At 38.0% G+C, this 17,500-nt stretch overlaps 2 protein-coding genes across 2 annotated transcripts in view; one reads left to right on the forward strand and one right to left on the reverse strand.

Annotated features, from left to right (window-relative positions):
- LOC137997552 (nephrocystin-4-like) overlaps positions 1-9,999 on the reverse strand; it is a 96,493-nt gene extending 86,494 nt beyond the window's left edge. The window contains exons 1-8 of the mRNA XM_068843610.1: positions 9,825-9,999; positions 7,880-8,026; positions 6,365-6,431; positions 5,502-5,601; positions 4,424-4,482; positions 1,570-1,722; positions 980-1,047; positions 204-284 (exon numbers count right to left, since the gene is read on the reverse strand). Of these exons, the coding sequence (XP_068699711.1) occupies positions 204-284; positions 980-1,047; positions 1,570-1,722; positions 4,424-4,482; positions 5,502-5,601; positions 6,365-6,431; positions 7,880-8,026; positions 9,825-9,986 (837 nt within the window). The 5' untranslated portion in view covers positions 9,987-9,999. The remainder of the gene's footprint in view (positions 1-203; positions 285-979; positions 1,048-1,569; positions 1,723-4,423; positions 4,483-5,501; positions 5,602-6,364; positions 6,432-7,879; positions 8,027-9,824) is intronic.
- A 150-nt stretch (positions 10,000-10,149) lies between these two features.
- LOC137997554 (AP-2 complex subunit mu-like) overlaps positions 10,150-17,500 on the forward strand; it is a 21,313-nt gene continuing 13,962 nt past the window's right edge. Inside the window, exons 1-3 of the mRNA XM_068843611.1 lie at positions 10,150-10,371; positions 15,499-15,764; positions 17,202-17,284. Of these exons, the coding sequence (XP_068699712.1) occupies positions 10,298-10,371; positions 15,499-15,764; positions 17,202-17,284 (423 nt within the window). The 5' untranslated portion in view covers positions 10,150-10,297. The remainder of the gene's footprint in view (positions 10,372-15,498; positions 15,765-17,201; positions 17,285-17,500) is intronic.

Genomic DNA, 17,500 nt, shown 5'->3' on the forward strand with positions numbered 1-17,500 from the left:
TTTCACCTGTGTTTCACATTTCACTTCCCCAATGACCACTCTCCACATACGTCATCTGTTTAAGCAGGTCTACATCCGCCAAGATCTGTATTCGGTGGACTAATAGCCTTACCTTATGCATACAATTCATGTTGGTGACACTGCTTTTATATCCCAAGCTGATTTATCTATTTTGCCTACTTTATTTTAAACATTACATGTACCTTATGAAGTCGGTCACTGTTAAGCATCTGACGCAGCTCATCTTCAAACTCCTCAATTGATGGACAGAGTGAAATACTCAACTGCATTAAAAAATAATGTTATTTAATTTATTAAACACCAGCACATACATGTACATGCATTTATTTACATGTGTGAAGAGCCTAGCCTCATTATGAAAGGCTATTAAACTGCAGTAAATTTGATCGCTAAATAAAGATTGGAAGAGTATATTGGAAGAGTTCTCCACTGGAATTACATAGGTATTTGGTTCAAATGCTGTTCAACTCTTCAAGCTTTTTCTAGATTTCCTATACGTTCCATTAATGCTTGCATTCATGACTGCGATGCTTTAACAATCTTTAGAATGCATGTACAGCTGTACGTCATGCTTCTTTCCCAAATTCAACCATTTGAACAATTTTGAAAAATTTGAGTATAAAAGATTGTTCATTTTGACTTGTTGTTAAAATGACACGAAAGTAGCTGACTGAAAATGGCATACTAGCTGGCGGGTTTAGCCAGCTACCAGCTTTATTGACAGTCCTGGGTATGGTTACCATAATTTGAATCCATAAATGATAAATGATCACTTCTGACAAATTACAATAATTGTAAAAACCAGTACAGCTTTGCTTGGTAATTTTCAAAGAACTAACAACGGTAAGGAGTAAGTGCATCCATGCAAACTTGAGAGTTTGACAACTGAGCAGAAATGTTCACTAAGAGGTCATTTCTATTTGAATGTGCATGTTGATGCAACATGCATTTTTTATACCTTATTGATAAAGCTTGGAGTGGTCTTAGCCAGCCTTGGTTTCTTCAAAATGTCAATCACTCGAGAGCCTAGTGAAAAAAATATTGACAGGTATCTATAATTTGTTAATCATTACAATGTACATGTACTTAACAGATCAGTTTCCTGAGGAAGGGAGCAAGACCTACAAGAAAATTCACAACGAAAGCACAGACATCAAGCACTAACTCTGATCAATTTTGAAATCTATAATAACATAATTTATTATAATTATAGTGTATGTTTTTCCAAAAATCCATGGCATTCACCCCTCTAAATTACATTAAACCAGAAGCAACATTCTTGATGAGTTTCTGGGTTGGTATTACTTTAAATTTATAATATAAAATTAGGTTAAACTGTAAGACGTTTCAATATCATTCACAAAGAAGTTCATTTCATAAAACCATAAGCAAGTTGAAAACAATGCCTGAAAACCATGGCTGACCAGATAATGAAACTAGTAACTTGCTATACATGCCCTGTGATTTTTTTCAGTTATAACAAATGCACCTTGATTTCTAAATTCTCTTCAGTCAACTGAAAATAAATCAATCTCATTTGGTAGTTACCATCAGGCTGTGGTTCTAAAATCCCTGGCACAAAGTCATCACCACTCATGATAGCATTTTCAGGAATCAGATGAAACACCTTCTCAAGCACTGGGTGGATTTGAAGGACATAACTTACACTACAAGCCTCAACTGGAAGCAAACTCGGTGACTCTGGTTGAGAAAAATACAATGAAAGAAGACAAAACAATGATTATGTGTTGCAATTATCTGTTGGGCCCATACATAACCCCTACTTACATGTATAATGCACACTGGTAAGAGAAATTCTGGGTTGGAGGTTCGCACCCTTTATGGGGTGGCTTTGATAACATGCATAAACTCAGCCCTTGTTTACTGTCTATATAAGTAACAACCAGGATATGAAACCCAACCATTCTTGCGAGAGGCAAGGGATTTCACCACAATGACTTCACCATCCTGAAGCCCTCTTATAATAACATCAGTTATTCCCAGTTGATTGCACATTTGGCTTTACAAGATTATACACTCTACCTGTCTAAAAAAAACTCAACTTCAATGAAAAGACAGGAACTGGTACATGTATTTTCCTGTTGGTCACATGCAGTAGTGTCTATGTTGCAGGTGACTTTCTCGCTTAAGTTAAACTGCAACCAAACTACCTGTAGGTCACTTCGTTTCAACCTACGTTACCGTGTTCAGTGCTCCACTTTCAGGAAAAAACCTAGGGACCGGCTGGCTCGTAAGTTTTCAGATTTGGTCGCCAGCTCAGATATTCTAGTAGCAAAAATTTTTTGGCCCTTCAGGCCTCGTAGAAGCATTCTTAAGGTGATTGCAGGTATGTATGATCCCATAGGTTTACTGAATCCAGTGCTAGTTGGAATGAAAGTTTTATTCCAAGAGTTGAATGGGACGAAAGGTTAACTGGCGAATTCGAGAAACAGTGGAAGATGGTTGAGAGACTTAAAGGAGGCAAAAGAGGTTCATGTTCCAAGATGCATTTATGGAGTAGTCCAGGGTATTAGGTTAATTGTTCATTGCATGGATTTGCCGATGCTAGCAAAATGGCCTATTGCGCCGTTATTTATTTTGTGTGTGACATTTCTGGAATCATCACTCCAACATTGCTAACATCCAAGACGAGAGTTTCCCCTGTGAAGGTGCAGACGATACCACGATTGAAATTAATGTCGGGCAAAATTCTTGCTACGCTCATGAACACAGTTAAGAACGCCTTAGAAGAGAAAGTCAGAATATCCGGTATTATGTTTGTGGTTAGACAGCAAAACAGCTCTTTGGTGGATAGCAAACAATGGGGAGTGGAAACAATAATTTGTCCGCCATCGGGCTAACGAAATTCTCAAAGTCACTAAGAAGGAGGAATGGGGGTATTGCCCAAGCGAAGAGAATCCAGCGGACATTGGTTCAAGGGGTGAGAGAGCCTCAAGACTGATAGAGCGTGACCTACATGTATACATACAGTGTATACATGTATGGTGGAGAGGTCCCAGTTGGCTATCCCGACCAGAAAATGAATGGCCAAATTCAGAGGCCAGTGAAACCGCTCAGAGCAACGAAGAGAGAAAACGGGTTAACGTGACAGTGGCAGGCGTGACGAAAAATCACTTCAGGTGTCACACAGGTGTTGGACGTAAACAACTTCAGTACATATGGACGGCTGTTGAGAGTGACTGAGTGGGTTGAATGTTTCCTGTTTAATTTACCGTCAAGTAGAAAAGGACAAGAGCAGAAAACAAGCACACTCCACACAGACGAAATAGCTGCAACAGAAAACACATGCATCAAGGCTTGTCAAGAAGAACTGAAGAATGACAAATCATACCAGGAACTGGCTTACAAATTGAAATTGTGGGAATGTGGGGGTATATTGAGGTGCAGAGGCAGGTTAGAGAATTCAAACATGGAGTCACAGCAGCCCATCACCCCTATGAAAGATCACAAACTCACAAAACTACTCATTGAAGAATGACAAATAAAGGTACACCACAGAGGGTATCAAGTTAGAGTTGAGATTGATATCAATAGGAATAGCATTGTGAAGGATTGAACAGAAGAAAAAATAAAGTGTAATCAAAAGGAAAGATACACTCCTCTGTTATTCAGACCAGTGCAGTGGAAAATTCCCCAACAGATACTATTTATTGGTAAAACAATGACCTGTGACCTGTGTTTTGTTCCTACCCAAAATTGACCTTGGTTGAAACAAAATGACCTAGTTTGGTTGCAAATTATCCTATAAAGGAACAAAATGACCCGCAACATCTACAAGTGGACAAAAAGCAACAATTGATTGCATCTTGCCAAACATTATGAAAAACAAAAATTTATTTAAAGTGAACTTTTAAAGTGAAGCCTTTCAATCCCAAACTGAGACTCATAGACTTTACTCTCACTGCCTAATGCCAGACAATTTTACCAGTCACTGGGAGACCACTTCAGGGAGGAATGTGTTAATCAAAAAACCCTCAAAATGCAATAATTGAACTTATTAATTAAAAATCACTTAAATAGAGCGTTTTTTTCAATTGAGTGTCGAAAGTAATTAGAGAATTACTTTGGTTTTGCATTACTTCACTCAGTGATTGGTTCAAAGTTCTCATGCCACTTTTTTAACCAATAGAAGTGAAACCAAAACCAATCGTGGCTTGCGCGTACACATTTTCCCGCGCTTTGGGTCGGATACGTGTAATTACTTCGAGTTCTGATTGAATTACTGGATTGTCTCCGTGTTTTTTGATTGGCCAAAGTAATTACTTTGGTTTTGGTTTTATGACACTCATTTGAAAAACGCTCTATGTGATAGTCACTGTGTGAATTACATGAAATACATGTACATGTACATTGTACAATTTCAAAGCTGAAAAAAGAATACCTTCAATCCTTTCGGAAATCGTAACCAGTGCAGCAGGGGAGCCACAGTAAAGAGGGAGGCTAAGGTTAAAATAAAATGTAAGCAACCAGTAAGAGTCACACAATTTTCCCTTAGCTAACAAGAAACTTATTATCTTCATAACCACTAGCGATATTCACTGTTTATAAACAATTCGTATTTGACATTTAAATTTTGCCAACCACAGAACCCTTGGTTCGACAGCCAGTAGATCTCTGGTTGGAACATTAATGACAATAGGTGACGTAAATACATCTTATTCGAGGGCTTAACATGTAACACGCACGGATATTTTGCGAGTTGCGTAGTGTTTAGTCGAGCAATGAGCAAAATGGCCTCGAGTATTACATGTTAAACCATCGAATAAGAGATTTATTATTCCACTACAAAAATGTGTTATTTTGCTTCAATTTTATTTGGTGAGGGTGCTTAAAAAAAACCATCATCTGTCCTTCAGGGCGCGTGCGTACGATGTACATGTAAACAGCACAAAAGCCAGCCAAATGTCCTTATTTGACTGGATAAACGAAAAGACGAGTGACAAGAGATCACAAACCAAATTCTCTAAATTCTCAGTCTTTGCATCATGTTGAAAACAATTTCTTTCATTGAAACACTGCCGTTCCGTCCGTATTTGCTCAACCGGTCAAACCTGGATACTACAGTGAATACCGTCTCATATTTTGCGCGTTCTCTTGACCAAATATGGTAAAATGGTGTAATAGTGGAATAATAATAGTGAGTATGGCTACAGTATATTCCTGTGCCTACATGTAGTCAGTTAATTAGTCTACATGTAAGCAATTGGTGCTTCATTTTTTAGTTTGCGTGCTTTGATCCTCATTTTCAAGTGCTTCAAATGGTTTTCAACCGAGACTACCACTGTACAATGAACAGTTTAATGTCATTCGATCTGCTACGTGAGCCAGGTCATGACAAGGTTTGTTGGCTTTTTACGCACAGCACTAAACTTTTCTCAGATCTGAAAAACTGGGAAGGTACTCTTTGATTTTGACATTGCATAATTTAAGGCTATTCTTACATGTAACTGACACATTACCTTTTTGCCCCAGGCTGTCTTGAGGTTGTCTCAGAAAGTTCAGAAATTCTATCGAATATTCTGATTATAGTCCAGCCACACCCAAAGCTCTGACCACCCACTGATTTTTAAAGAGAAAAAATAATTGACAGAATGAAATGTTATAAATTTCAATTTAATGGAATTACTTTGAATTATGCAACAAAAGTTGATGCATGGATAGTTCAAACTTTGTTAAAACTACAAGTTATTGTGATTATACAAATCTATTTTTGCGAAAAACTATATGTAGGACTATATGTAAAACTTTTTAACCTTTACAAATTTAGCCTTTTGTACATTTTTTTAAGATATCTGCTGATTGAAACTTAGAAGATTTGCTTAAGATTTTATGAAAATTAATAGCTAGATCAGATCATCAATTTAAGGCTCAGTTTGCTACTTTTGGAAGTAGTAGTTTTTTCCCTATAATTTTAGGTTTGCTTCTTCTCCAGTTCAGACACTTATTGGAAGTGAAGTGCAAGCAATCCTTTGCATTGTGCCACATTTCTTTAAATGAATTACTAATTTTAATTAGTGTCCATAACAAGAGAAGAGATCAGAACCTTTGAAGTGACCATTTTATCCCAAGTACCAGTACATGCTTTGCTGAATACACATATTAAAAAAAAAACGAGCTCAAGCTCAACTAATCAGATGCATCAATTGCACGCGCAGACAAATTTACGCATATAATTACATGACTGTATAGATGTGCATCTGCATTTTGTGTACAGTGTCACATGTTTTGCCCACAATTTTTTGGACACTTATCTCAGAGCTGCATTGTACATCTCATTTACATTGTACATTATAAAAATTATTACAATAATAATGATTCTTACCTTCCCCAGTAACTTCCACTACCCCAACACATGTGATGTCATTCAGTGATGAGTAGAAATACACAGCCTTTAAAAAAATGAAAAAACAAATAGAATGACTAAACTTGGCCTAAAGGGGGTTTTATTACACAGTTGATGAATGCACTGATGAATCATTTTTTAGACTATTCCTTTCGCTTTTTTTTTTTTTTGGATTTGGAGGACAATTTATTATATTGATCATAATCTCTTTCTTTGTCAGGCAGAACACTTGCTTAGATACAGTTAGTGTAAAAAATCACACCATTGTACATCATCGCTAAGAAGGACTCAAGATTTCAAATTTCTCAACTTTGATAATAAAATTATTTAAGTTCCCAAGGTTTGCTTGAATGAACTTCAGAGATCAATGTTTTTAAAAAATAATGAAATCTAACCAATCAAATTTTAGTGTGTGGTGCGCATCCTTTCATTGGGTGTTTCCTCCATGGCTCAGTTGCCAATTAGACTTATTTACTGTGACTTTTGTATAATTAATTAAATATACAATTCATGCTGAAACTTTACAAAAGACGGTGCTTGTCGAATCCACATGCAAACAAGTTTTATGCAATCATTTTGTACATCCAACATGCGGTTGAGTGGGTAAAGCATCCGACTGGTGTTATAAAGACTCTTGTCAAGTTCTGTATGAGTTCATGCAACAACATTTTAATTGAGTTGAGATCTGAACTGTCCCCTGCTGAATAACCATTCCATTTTCCTCCAAGAAAGGCATAGCAAGATTGCCAAGAGTGAGAGAGGAAACTGAATAGACAAATAATTACAGTGTAAATTCAACACTTTTGAGTGGAATAGCACAGAATTCGGATGTTGGGATCTCATGTGGTGAGAATGTAGCAAATAATTTTTTACTCCGCAACCTGTTTAATCACTACAATAGTTTTCTTTAATTGGTACAATTACGTAATTCAAATCTTGTGGATAACTAATATACAAAGACTTTGAAATGCTGCTGCACCAATTACAATTACAATTTCAATTACCGAGGTTTTGCCAAGGTATATTGTATGCATTCCTGCCGCAACTTTGGAGCCTGAACATATTTTTACCTTGCCAAAACACCATCATTGTACACGATTATCAAGGAAACAATAATTCTTTCCACCAAACAAAAAAACCCAGAAGGTCTTTCATCACATGCATTTTTGAGCAATAGATTACATTTAAAAAACAGAAAGCCATGAATGCACACTCAGGTAAGGTCACACATGTATTTCAAGGTAATGGCCCTACATGTATAGCCTCCGTAGTCAAGGAAATCATTCAAATTTTGCTCCGGAGGTCATCAGGGTTTGGCAGTGGGGCATTCTTAATGCTTTTGATATAACAAAGTAAGCAAAAAAATGAAAACCGCCCAGCAAAGTCAAAGCAAAAGAGTGTGCACAGGCAGTTAATTAGCCCGGTGCCCGACATGAACCCCCTGCGCAGTATGCCATACTATACACGTCCATTCAAATTACCCATGCCATATACCTCATCACAGATGACTCTGTGCCGTCCATTTTCATTATCACTGCTAGGAAGATAAGGCCCTAGCCAAGTGCTTCCAAAAAAATATCTGTTGGCAGCATCATAAAATGTCAATCGAAGTTGGAATTCAACATTCTGGGAACTGACGTCCTGAAAAAAAAATGACAACTTTAATTACACTCCATGACAAAACGACAGTGTTAGGATGGTTAACATTTTAACCTGAAAACAGCGTGTTGTCAGCAGTTTGTTAAAACAAAATATTAGCCCGCAATACTTGTACATGTATGTAAAAAACCACTGAAAATGGCAAATGATTGAAGGAACGTAACATCACAGCAAAAGCAGGGCTGTCAACTCTCCCAGATAATATCAACTCTCCCAGATAATCTACTGTAGGAGACTCAAGATCTCCCAGTATCAAGATTGCGCTCTGAAATCTACCAATTATTAATCGCCGAGGTTTGTCATTTCTAGTGAGAATCAACGTTCACAACAATGAAATTTCAAATACTTTGTGTTGCCCTGGCCATTTTAACATCGACAAGGCTGCTGCCTAAGAAAACTTTAAAGGGGCCCTCAGAGCTAAATGCTGAGAACTTAGGAGCCCAACACATGAAGCGAAAGGTGTTGCTGTGAAAAATTAAGGCGCCCAGAGCTATTCTTTGGGAGCCCCAGGCTACGGGCTCCTGTTAGGCAACAGCCTTGATCGATAACAACAAAATTTGAAAGATTCATAAACTCTGTTAAACTGTTCGTTGCTACTGACGGACCAAAATAAACCATGCACCAGACTTGTGAAAATGTTTTAAGGAAGGGGTGTTAAAGGCATGTGATGAAGTATGTGGGAAGAAGAAAGGGAGGAGAGATCAAGGGGACACATGGTGGTGGAACGAGGACGTAAAGGAAGCTATAGCGAGAAAGAAGGATGCGCATAAGGAGATGCGCAAAAGTGGGACTGAGGCGAACAAGGCCAGATACAAGAACATGAACAATCGGACAAAGAAGGTGATTGCAAAAGCAATGAAGGAGGCGGCTGAGCGGGAGCTGAGAGGGTTGAGTGAGCATGCAAACAAGGTGTTCAAGCTTGTGAAGTCAATGAGAAAGATGGGAAAGATGTTGAGGGAGGAAGATGCATGAGAAGAAGCGACGGTAGGCTGAGTTTCAGTGAGAAAGATAGAGGGAAAGTCTGGAAAGAGCACATGGAAAGAATTTTGAATGAAGAGAATGAGTGGGATTGGAATGTGGAAGCGGACTTGGTGAAAGGGCCAGTTGAGAGGGTTAGAGCTGTCCGAGGAGTTTGAGGTGAAAGTTGGTGTGCACCAGGGTTCCGTGTTGTAGCCGTTGGTTTTTGCGATCGTGGTTGACGTGGTTAGGGAGAATGTGAGAAATGGTTTGATAAGTGAGATGTTGTATGCAGATGACTTGGTTTTGATGAGTGAGACGATGGAGGGGCTGAGGGAGAAGTTCTGGAAATGGAAGAAGGCATTCGAGAGCAAGCTTTTCCATGATAAAGTATCACTTATGGTACACATATACCAAGGAAAAAATTCTCTAGTGGCATATCGCCAGACAAAAAATTTCTGGACAATTCCTATTTAATATGTGGTATATACGTATTTGAAGTTTTCACGTGACGTCATCTCCGCCATATTGGTGGACGGAAACGTACAAAAGATCTCTCCTTAGCTTCTTTTAATTTGTTCGTCCACCAGAAGTCGTACATTTCGTTATTGTTATTGGTGTCTCTAGAGGTTGCATAAAAACGTCCTATACACAGGTACATTATTGTATTGCACATATCAAAGTAAGAGTCTTCGCCAGGTTTGAAAGGGAAACAGTAAAGTTTAATTTAATAAGTTTCTGTGAATAAAAAGCACAACAACGATCGAATGCGTCAATTGCATTCATTACGTTACTGTTAAAATTCAAAAATATAGAAACTTACAATAGTTGGAGGAAGAGAAATTCCCATTAAAGACTTGAACAACAACCGGAAAGGAATATTAGGCTTTTCCTGTGATCCTGATCTCCTCCTGTTGGGATGAACTGGAATGAGGCGATTGTTTTCAAAAAATTCCGGCCAATTTTCCTCTTCTGCGTCCGCCATAACAAACCATGGCGCCAATGACGGCGCCAATTTGAAAATCTGTAGCCTCGCTACTAAAAACACCGTGCAAAGTTCGTTAGAAGAGTAGTCTGGGCTCTAAAACAATTTTAATCCAAATATGGTAGTATGTTCCTTTTATGGCTTCTGTTGGGTGTCCGCTCGTCGAGAAAAATGGTGGTGTGAGTATCGTGTAGGTCAAAATCCCGTTAAGTTCAGCTCAATATCTGGGTTTCCTCTGTTATCCTGCCACTGGAAAGTTCTTCCTTAGCATCACAGGGTTTCATCTTTCAGCTAAGTAATTCAACGCGAAAATGATCGGCGGATTTTTTGTGTACAATCATAAAGGAGAGGTGTTGATCTCCCGAGTTTACCGGGATGATATTGGGTAAGTGTATTGCTGCAAGCTTTGATTTATTTCAGATTGGAATCTTGAATCTCTTATGTTTTACTACTTAAGTGCCATGAAGATGCAGAGATGTGTGCTATTGTTGAAAATCTTATGGGGGAGATAAGATCCTATAGCAAATTATAGCAAATTTCTGGCCCAATTCAAACCACGAGGTTGAAATTATGGAGTTAGCAAGTAGGTACAGTACTCGTCTCGGTTGCCTGCCAACATTGCCCGACAACCAAAAAAACTTTTGTAACTTGTGTGACATGTCACGATACGGCATTTGCATGATAATGCCGTCTAACTGCAAGTACCAGAATCCTTGCCTGTCTCATGCTAATGCGAACGAGAGCTTTTGTTATTTTTACCCCACTAGGAATACAAAATTTAGCTAAGAAAAGAAAAACAAACTGAATTCTGGTAGTTGCAGTCAAATGACGCTATAGTGAAAATTGCCTATTACCACTGTACAATGCAGACCAGAAATAAGCATCCCAAAAAACGCTTGTGAAACGAGCATAAGAAAATTGCCCACATGAAAATTGCTTCTCGCTGCATCAAAAAATAACATAACGAGGGGAATAGGCCACTTCGGAAAATACCATGATACTTTTTGTTTGTCCCCCCAAAGTTTGCATAAGCATTGTTTTTGTTTTCTCTTGGGACCATTGTAAGTCCCAAGAGAAACTGGAAACAATGCTTAAGCAAAATTTGGGGGGACAAACAAAGAGTATTATGGTATTTTCCAAAATGGTTTATAAATATTTCCCTGTGATTAAAACGTAAAACTGGGCCATTTTTTTGAAAGACATCGCTTTTGCCAACAAAAATTGACGATCATTTGATCGACAAGAATATAAAATTATCAATATAAAATCACGAAGCAAGACTTTCAAAAAACAAACGGCACCGTGAAATGCAGTGAAATCAATTTCACCTGGAAAAAGAATTAAGGAATATACATACTCATTCGCAAACAAAACGCCATTTATGCCATCTGTAATACTTTGTCGAATATTTCAAAATGATTGTTTCATGCGTGGGAGAAAGTTGCAAAGGCGTCTTGAATACTGGTGTTGTGTCCTTTTGAGCAATGAGGCCGGTTTACTGTGAGATTCATTGGAATGCATTCAGAGTTGAAAACTATCCTGTCTCTGTGGTCAAAGCGGGCCATCATCGCACCCAACAATTTGATCAACAGTCAGTACTACAGTGCAGACCAGAAATATGCGTCCCAAAAAACGCGTGCGAAACGAGCATACGAAAATTGCGCACACGCGTCTGCATTTGTGACACGCGCATCAAAAACGCGCATTCATCAAAGATAATTAGTATGTATGAGTTGGCCCATTGTCTTTTCATCGTTTAAGTTTTATTGTTAGTTTCAGCGCAAGACAATGGCTATGTCAACAGTGAAGTGTTTGACAAAATTTCAAATAACGTAACGCGTGCTTCCAAGTGAAATTCGAGTCAACAATGCACTCGCTTCCGCTTCATATTTAATTTCAGACATTTGAAAATTACTTTCACTTCTCGCTGCATCAACAAATGACATAATGAGGGAAATAAATATTTTCCTGTGATTAAAACGTAAAACAGGCTATTTTCAATTTGAAAGACATCGGTTTTGCTAACAGAAATCGACGGTCAGTAAAGTTAGTCGATCAATAACAAATATCGCTAAGAGCAAGACTTGAACGAACGGCGCAGTGAAATGCAGTAAAATCAACGAAATAAGGAGTATATTCATTCGCAAACAAAACTTACTTACGCCATCTGTAATACCGGTACTTTCTCGTATATTTCAAAATAATTTTTGTAATGCGTGCGTGACATTCAAAAGGCGTCTCGGCATTGTGTCCTTTTGCGAATTGAAGCTGTATTACTTCAGCAAGATTCACTGGAATGCGCTCGGAGTTGAAAAATCTCCCCTTTAAGATATCTTCTGCACCAACTTCTTTCTTTAGTTAAGCTTTACGGAGGAAAATTAACGCGGGGTTGGCTGGAAGCATACGGAGTGAAACCCTGTGTGACAAAAAAGGGAAATAAGCCGCGGCTTATATAATTACATAAGACGCGAACACCCGGTGTAAATGGTACAAAATCTACGTTCACGGCTTTCTCAAGCCGCGGCTTATCCTGGCCTGGGAGTTTATACTCGTATAAATAGTCCCTTTCGCGTATTATGTACGCCGCGGCTAGAGTAAGCCACGGCTTATTTTCTCTCGTATAAACGGCGCTAATGTCGTCTTCTTTTGTTTGAGAGCCTGGAACCAAATGATTACTTGTCGGAGCCTCAAAGCAGTTATCTCATGACGACTTCTGTGGCGCCATTCTCAGTATTTGACGTTCGCGAAAAACTTGGGATGTTACAAAAACTCATCAGTAGCGCTGTTTTCTTTTTTTCCCGAAATTCTTAAGCTCGACAAATTTTCGGCAAAGCACTTTTATTGCGAAGAATTGGCGGAAAAGTCAGAAGCTACGTCTACATAATTATTTTCTCCGTTGTCTGGCATTTTCTGTGACAACGATCCAAACTGCAGTTTCGGCAACAGAAAGGTCACAATAACTTAACTATCAGTGGTCAGCTGCAGGATGACAACAGAGTTTCATTATTTTTCACTCAGTGAATGTCGAAAGAATTTAAAACTTTGTAGGTTCGTTTCGAAAACTCACAATGGTCAGTTGACACCGCTCTTCAATTCAAATGTTCTGGTAAGTTGATCACAGAAATTTAATATTCATTTTATCGTCTGTCTATTGTTTCGTGGAACAATGAACATCACATCTACGATACGAGTTTGCATAACAAAAGAAAAAACGCGCATCAAATGCGGGTTTGGAAACGCGCATTTAAAAACGCGTGTGCGCAAAAAACGCGCATGCGTTTTGCGTCTGCGTAGGACGCATATTTCTGGTCTGCACTGTACAAACGTCACAAAAAGATAAGAATGACAGAATTCCATTCTCCCTCACTTTCCATCCTCATAATCACGCAGTCAAAAGTATCATTCTTAATAATTTTAAATTACCCCAAAATGATCCGGAGACTGGTAGAATCTTGCCGCAAATGTCATTTATTGCATAACCTGTGTGTTATGCAATAAATTATACTTTGGCGAGACAGGTAGACGACTAGGCGACCGATTCCATGAACACCTTCGTGATGTTGAGAAGAATGACAAGGATGCATCTAAGCCAGTCACTTGTCATTTTAATCTCCCTAACCACTCCAAAAAACACACATGGCTAACTGCGGCTTTTCCCTACATCTAGGAATTGACGCAGGGAAACACCCGTATTAAAACAAAGATTTAGCAGTTCAAAGCATGCAGTTATGTCACTGCGAATCATTTTTAAAATCAGCTTATGACTCCGACATTATTTTCTTAGGGAAAAAAGTGAAATTTCCATTTGGGAAGATTTTGGTCATGTGTACTTGTACAAGTAGGCAACGACTTCTTGCAAACTTCTCGGCAGATGTACAGTGTAGCAGTACAATTTGCCATTCGTAATGCAGTAGTTAAAGGAAAGTAAAACACTGAAGCCAATGCGGGAAACAATATCAGCCTAATTCATGACAGCACAGTCCACGTTCACAGTACTGATATTTGGGAAATCAATCTAATGATCTGCAGCAATGCACATTCTATGAATCACTTTTGCCATTTTCCATGATTTGCTTCGATCACTCTCAGGATTGAAGGGGGTAATTTTAAAGGGGACCTACCAGTAGTTTTGGAGTGGACCTACAATGTAGATGTTGTAAACCCATCCATTGTTGAAGTGGCCTGCATTTACAAGTAAAATCTGACATCTGGTGTTAGACAGAGTAAAATCCTAAAATCTTATTCTCAGGATTAAAAGTGTCAAGCTTACTAACAATGATAAAATACCTTTGGTCGTGGTGAACATTTTAATAAGTCTAATGGTTATAAATATGTGTAACTGTGCACGTAAAGTATTAAAAATTAATTCAATTGAAATAGTGTAAAGTTCCTTTTCTAAAAGTGAACCACAGAGATCAGATTAAAATCAAATTAAATTAAAAATTATTTTTGGTTTTTAAGGAGAGTGAGCAACAGGGCACAACAATGCAAGAAGGCTGTCCAATAGCCCTGGGCTAGACTGAACGACGCTTCAGGCTAGCGCTTTCTTATTGCAGGTCGCCGGACAGGCAAGCATCAATTGAACAAGTTTTCACTTGTCCAAATCTTAAGAAGATTTATATGCATGTTCAAGGAATACAATGGCATCAGAAGTTCTTTTTTTCAAAAATATTAATTGCTCCATCTCAAAATATTACAGTATGTCGGCCGATTCATGAAAGTCCCTTCCTGTCAAATCACAAACATACATGGCAAATGAAACATTCCTACAAAGTCATGTATCTTACAAACTGTCCGATAACATTTAAGAACTCTGTCGGTTTCTTCTCGTTTTTAGGATGATATCCTTGCCTTTATACAGAAATGAATTTGTTTACTTTGTGGCCCATATTAATGGTGTTTCAATAAAATATTCCAGGGTTGGTGCATAAGAATAAACTGTTAAAAAACAATAATACAGTGTACATGTTTCAGTTTTAACATGTACATTGTGGCCATAAAAATGCTCTTTCACATTCCAAATTTTGATTCAAGCACTTGTAACTTGAAAACTTGTAGGTGTTTGTGCATTTGAGTGTTTAGGAAATTAAAAGTTCCATGTTGTATAATACAGGTTGGAGGCAAATCAAAGAGAAAATTAATAGCTTATCGAAGCTACATGTACTTGTACCTATGATTAAAATTATTTTTGTATATTACATGTAAATTGATTTCATGAATAAATAAATAAAAATTGGGGCTAGCTCCTCCATGACTTAGGCTAGTTAACATGAAAATTATTAAATTGCAGCTTGCCCACAGGGCAAGCTGATGCTTGAAATTTCATCTCACCCTGGAGCAATGGAGTACCTAATAATAAACCTCTTTGAGTAGAGTGGAGGACTTAAAAAACTTGACACCAGTAGGTGACAGGCAAGGGTTCTTACCATTTTTCCAATCCAGTTCCCTGGAGCAGTCGATTAAATAATTATTACTTAACTCAGACAGCTTTTTGTTTCAATTTTTACTGTAGTCGAAATGCTGTTGATGCCTTTCGGGTCAATGTCATCCATGCTAGAGGTCAAGTGCGTTCCCCTGTCACTAACATAGCCAGGACAAGCTTTTTTCATATACGACAAGGAAATGTTTGGTTGGCTGCAGTCACAAGACAGAACGTTAATGCTGCTATGGTCTTTGAGTTCCTGAATCGAACTGTAGAAATCATGACATCCTACTTTGGCAAAGTCACTGAAGAAGGAATCAAGAACAACTTTGTCCTGATTTATGAGCTGTTGGACGGTGAGCAGTTTTTTTATTTTGCTCTAAGCAGTGATATAATATCTTTATTATAAAAATTAATCTCCTGAAGAAATGGCTGACACTTCATCCAATGCAAGTGACTCTGAGAACGAATTGGATGAAATTTTGTAGATTTCGTTTTTGAAATTCCAGATGACATCAAGTGGGAAAAGGACCCAAGTGACCAGAGCAGCATTTAAATCATACTATGAGGATTATCCAAGTGTAGCGTTTGAGTGTACGCATTGTCACTCAACTGTTGATCAGTTGCCTGGCAGTGGGAAAGCAATTGACATTTTCGAACTTTTTCTCCTCGGTGAATTTGTGAACAAAATAGCAAGGCGGACTAATGAATGGTTCGAAGTAAAAAAGGCGGCAGAACCCACACAGTCAGGTGTGCACAGAGAAGAGACGTTGTGACACTGCAGGTAGTCACCCTGACACTCCAAAGAATCAAGTACATGTACCATACAAATTGACAAAGACTACTTTCAAGACGAGTGTAATCGTTGTGAAGTTTTTTGTGAAGCAGTATAGATAAATATTTTTTTTAAGGCGTGGCACACCCAAGCTGAGTATTGGAAAGACTAATGACTTAAGCACCCACCCCTCCCTTCGGGTCATTTGTTACCCAGTGCCTGCCCCTACTTCCAGTGCTTTGTTCTGTCGTTAGACCATTCTATTTATATGTGAGGGTATTTTTTAAGAAGGTTCTTTGATTTTGCCTCATTAAAGGTTATAAAAAGTTTGGTCTGGTATTTTTCTGGTATTGACTGCATGTTGGGGCAATAACTACATGTATGGTATGCTTGATACAAAACATTGACTACAGTAAGTCAATGCATTAAGTTTTGACCTCTGCATATTTTGATGAAAATGATTAGATTAAAAATGATTTTGAACTGTAATGATATTATAGTTGCGATGTTATTTGATACTTTGAGCATATTTGGTTTTTGTCATTTCTCGGCAACCTCACTTTCATGCTAGATTGGTTGATATGGAAATCACTTAGATGTATGAAAAAGACATTTTATTAGTGTCAATTTATTATGGGGTTGCCTTATACCAAAATGACTCTTTTCCACCGAAAAATGAGCTTGGTGAAACACACTCAATTTTCCAAGAAATCAGCTGGTTTTCTCGCGTATGGGAAAATCGTTGTGTTACTTTCTACATTAATTAAGTGGTGAAAGGGTTAACCATTTGCGACCTTCAGATTGGAGTACACGGATGACTAAGAGTCTGAGTTTGCACTTCTGAGCATGCGCATTTTGAACATTTTCGTTCTTTAACTGCATGTAATGCACATTCCCAGTACAGAAAACTCATTCTTGTAGTCGTTCTCATACTCCAATCTGAAGGTCACTATTTATGGTAACCTTACATCTACATGTGCACCAGTGAAACATGTATGTTTGTTGGTTTTTAACACAGAGATTGCTGACTATGGATATCCTCAGAAGACTGACACTGCTATTCTGAAGACTTTTATAACTCAGCAAGGAATCAAGACTCAGGCAAGCATGGTTTTGTTGTTTGAATCAACAGATTGTTGGTATTAACTCCAACTACATTTTTGTAATGGTAAACTAAATTTAGTTGCGGTATTGATGAATTTGGTTTTAAGTAATTTTTGGAAATCAAGAAAGGGTTTTGTTAAGTGGACCAGTGGTGTGCTTTAACTGTTTTGCATTAATTTTTCATCCATTGGTGATGACTTTACGAGCAGTGTT

This window comes from Montipora foliosa, chromosome 3 (assembly GCF_036669935.1).
Source record: "Montipora foliosa isolate CH-2021 chromosome 3, ASM3666993v2, whole genome shotgun sequence".
In the NCBI taxonomy this organism is placed as follows: Eukaryota; Metazoa; Cnidaria; class Anthozoa; order Scleractinia; family Acroporidae; genus Montipora; species Montipora foliosa.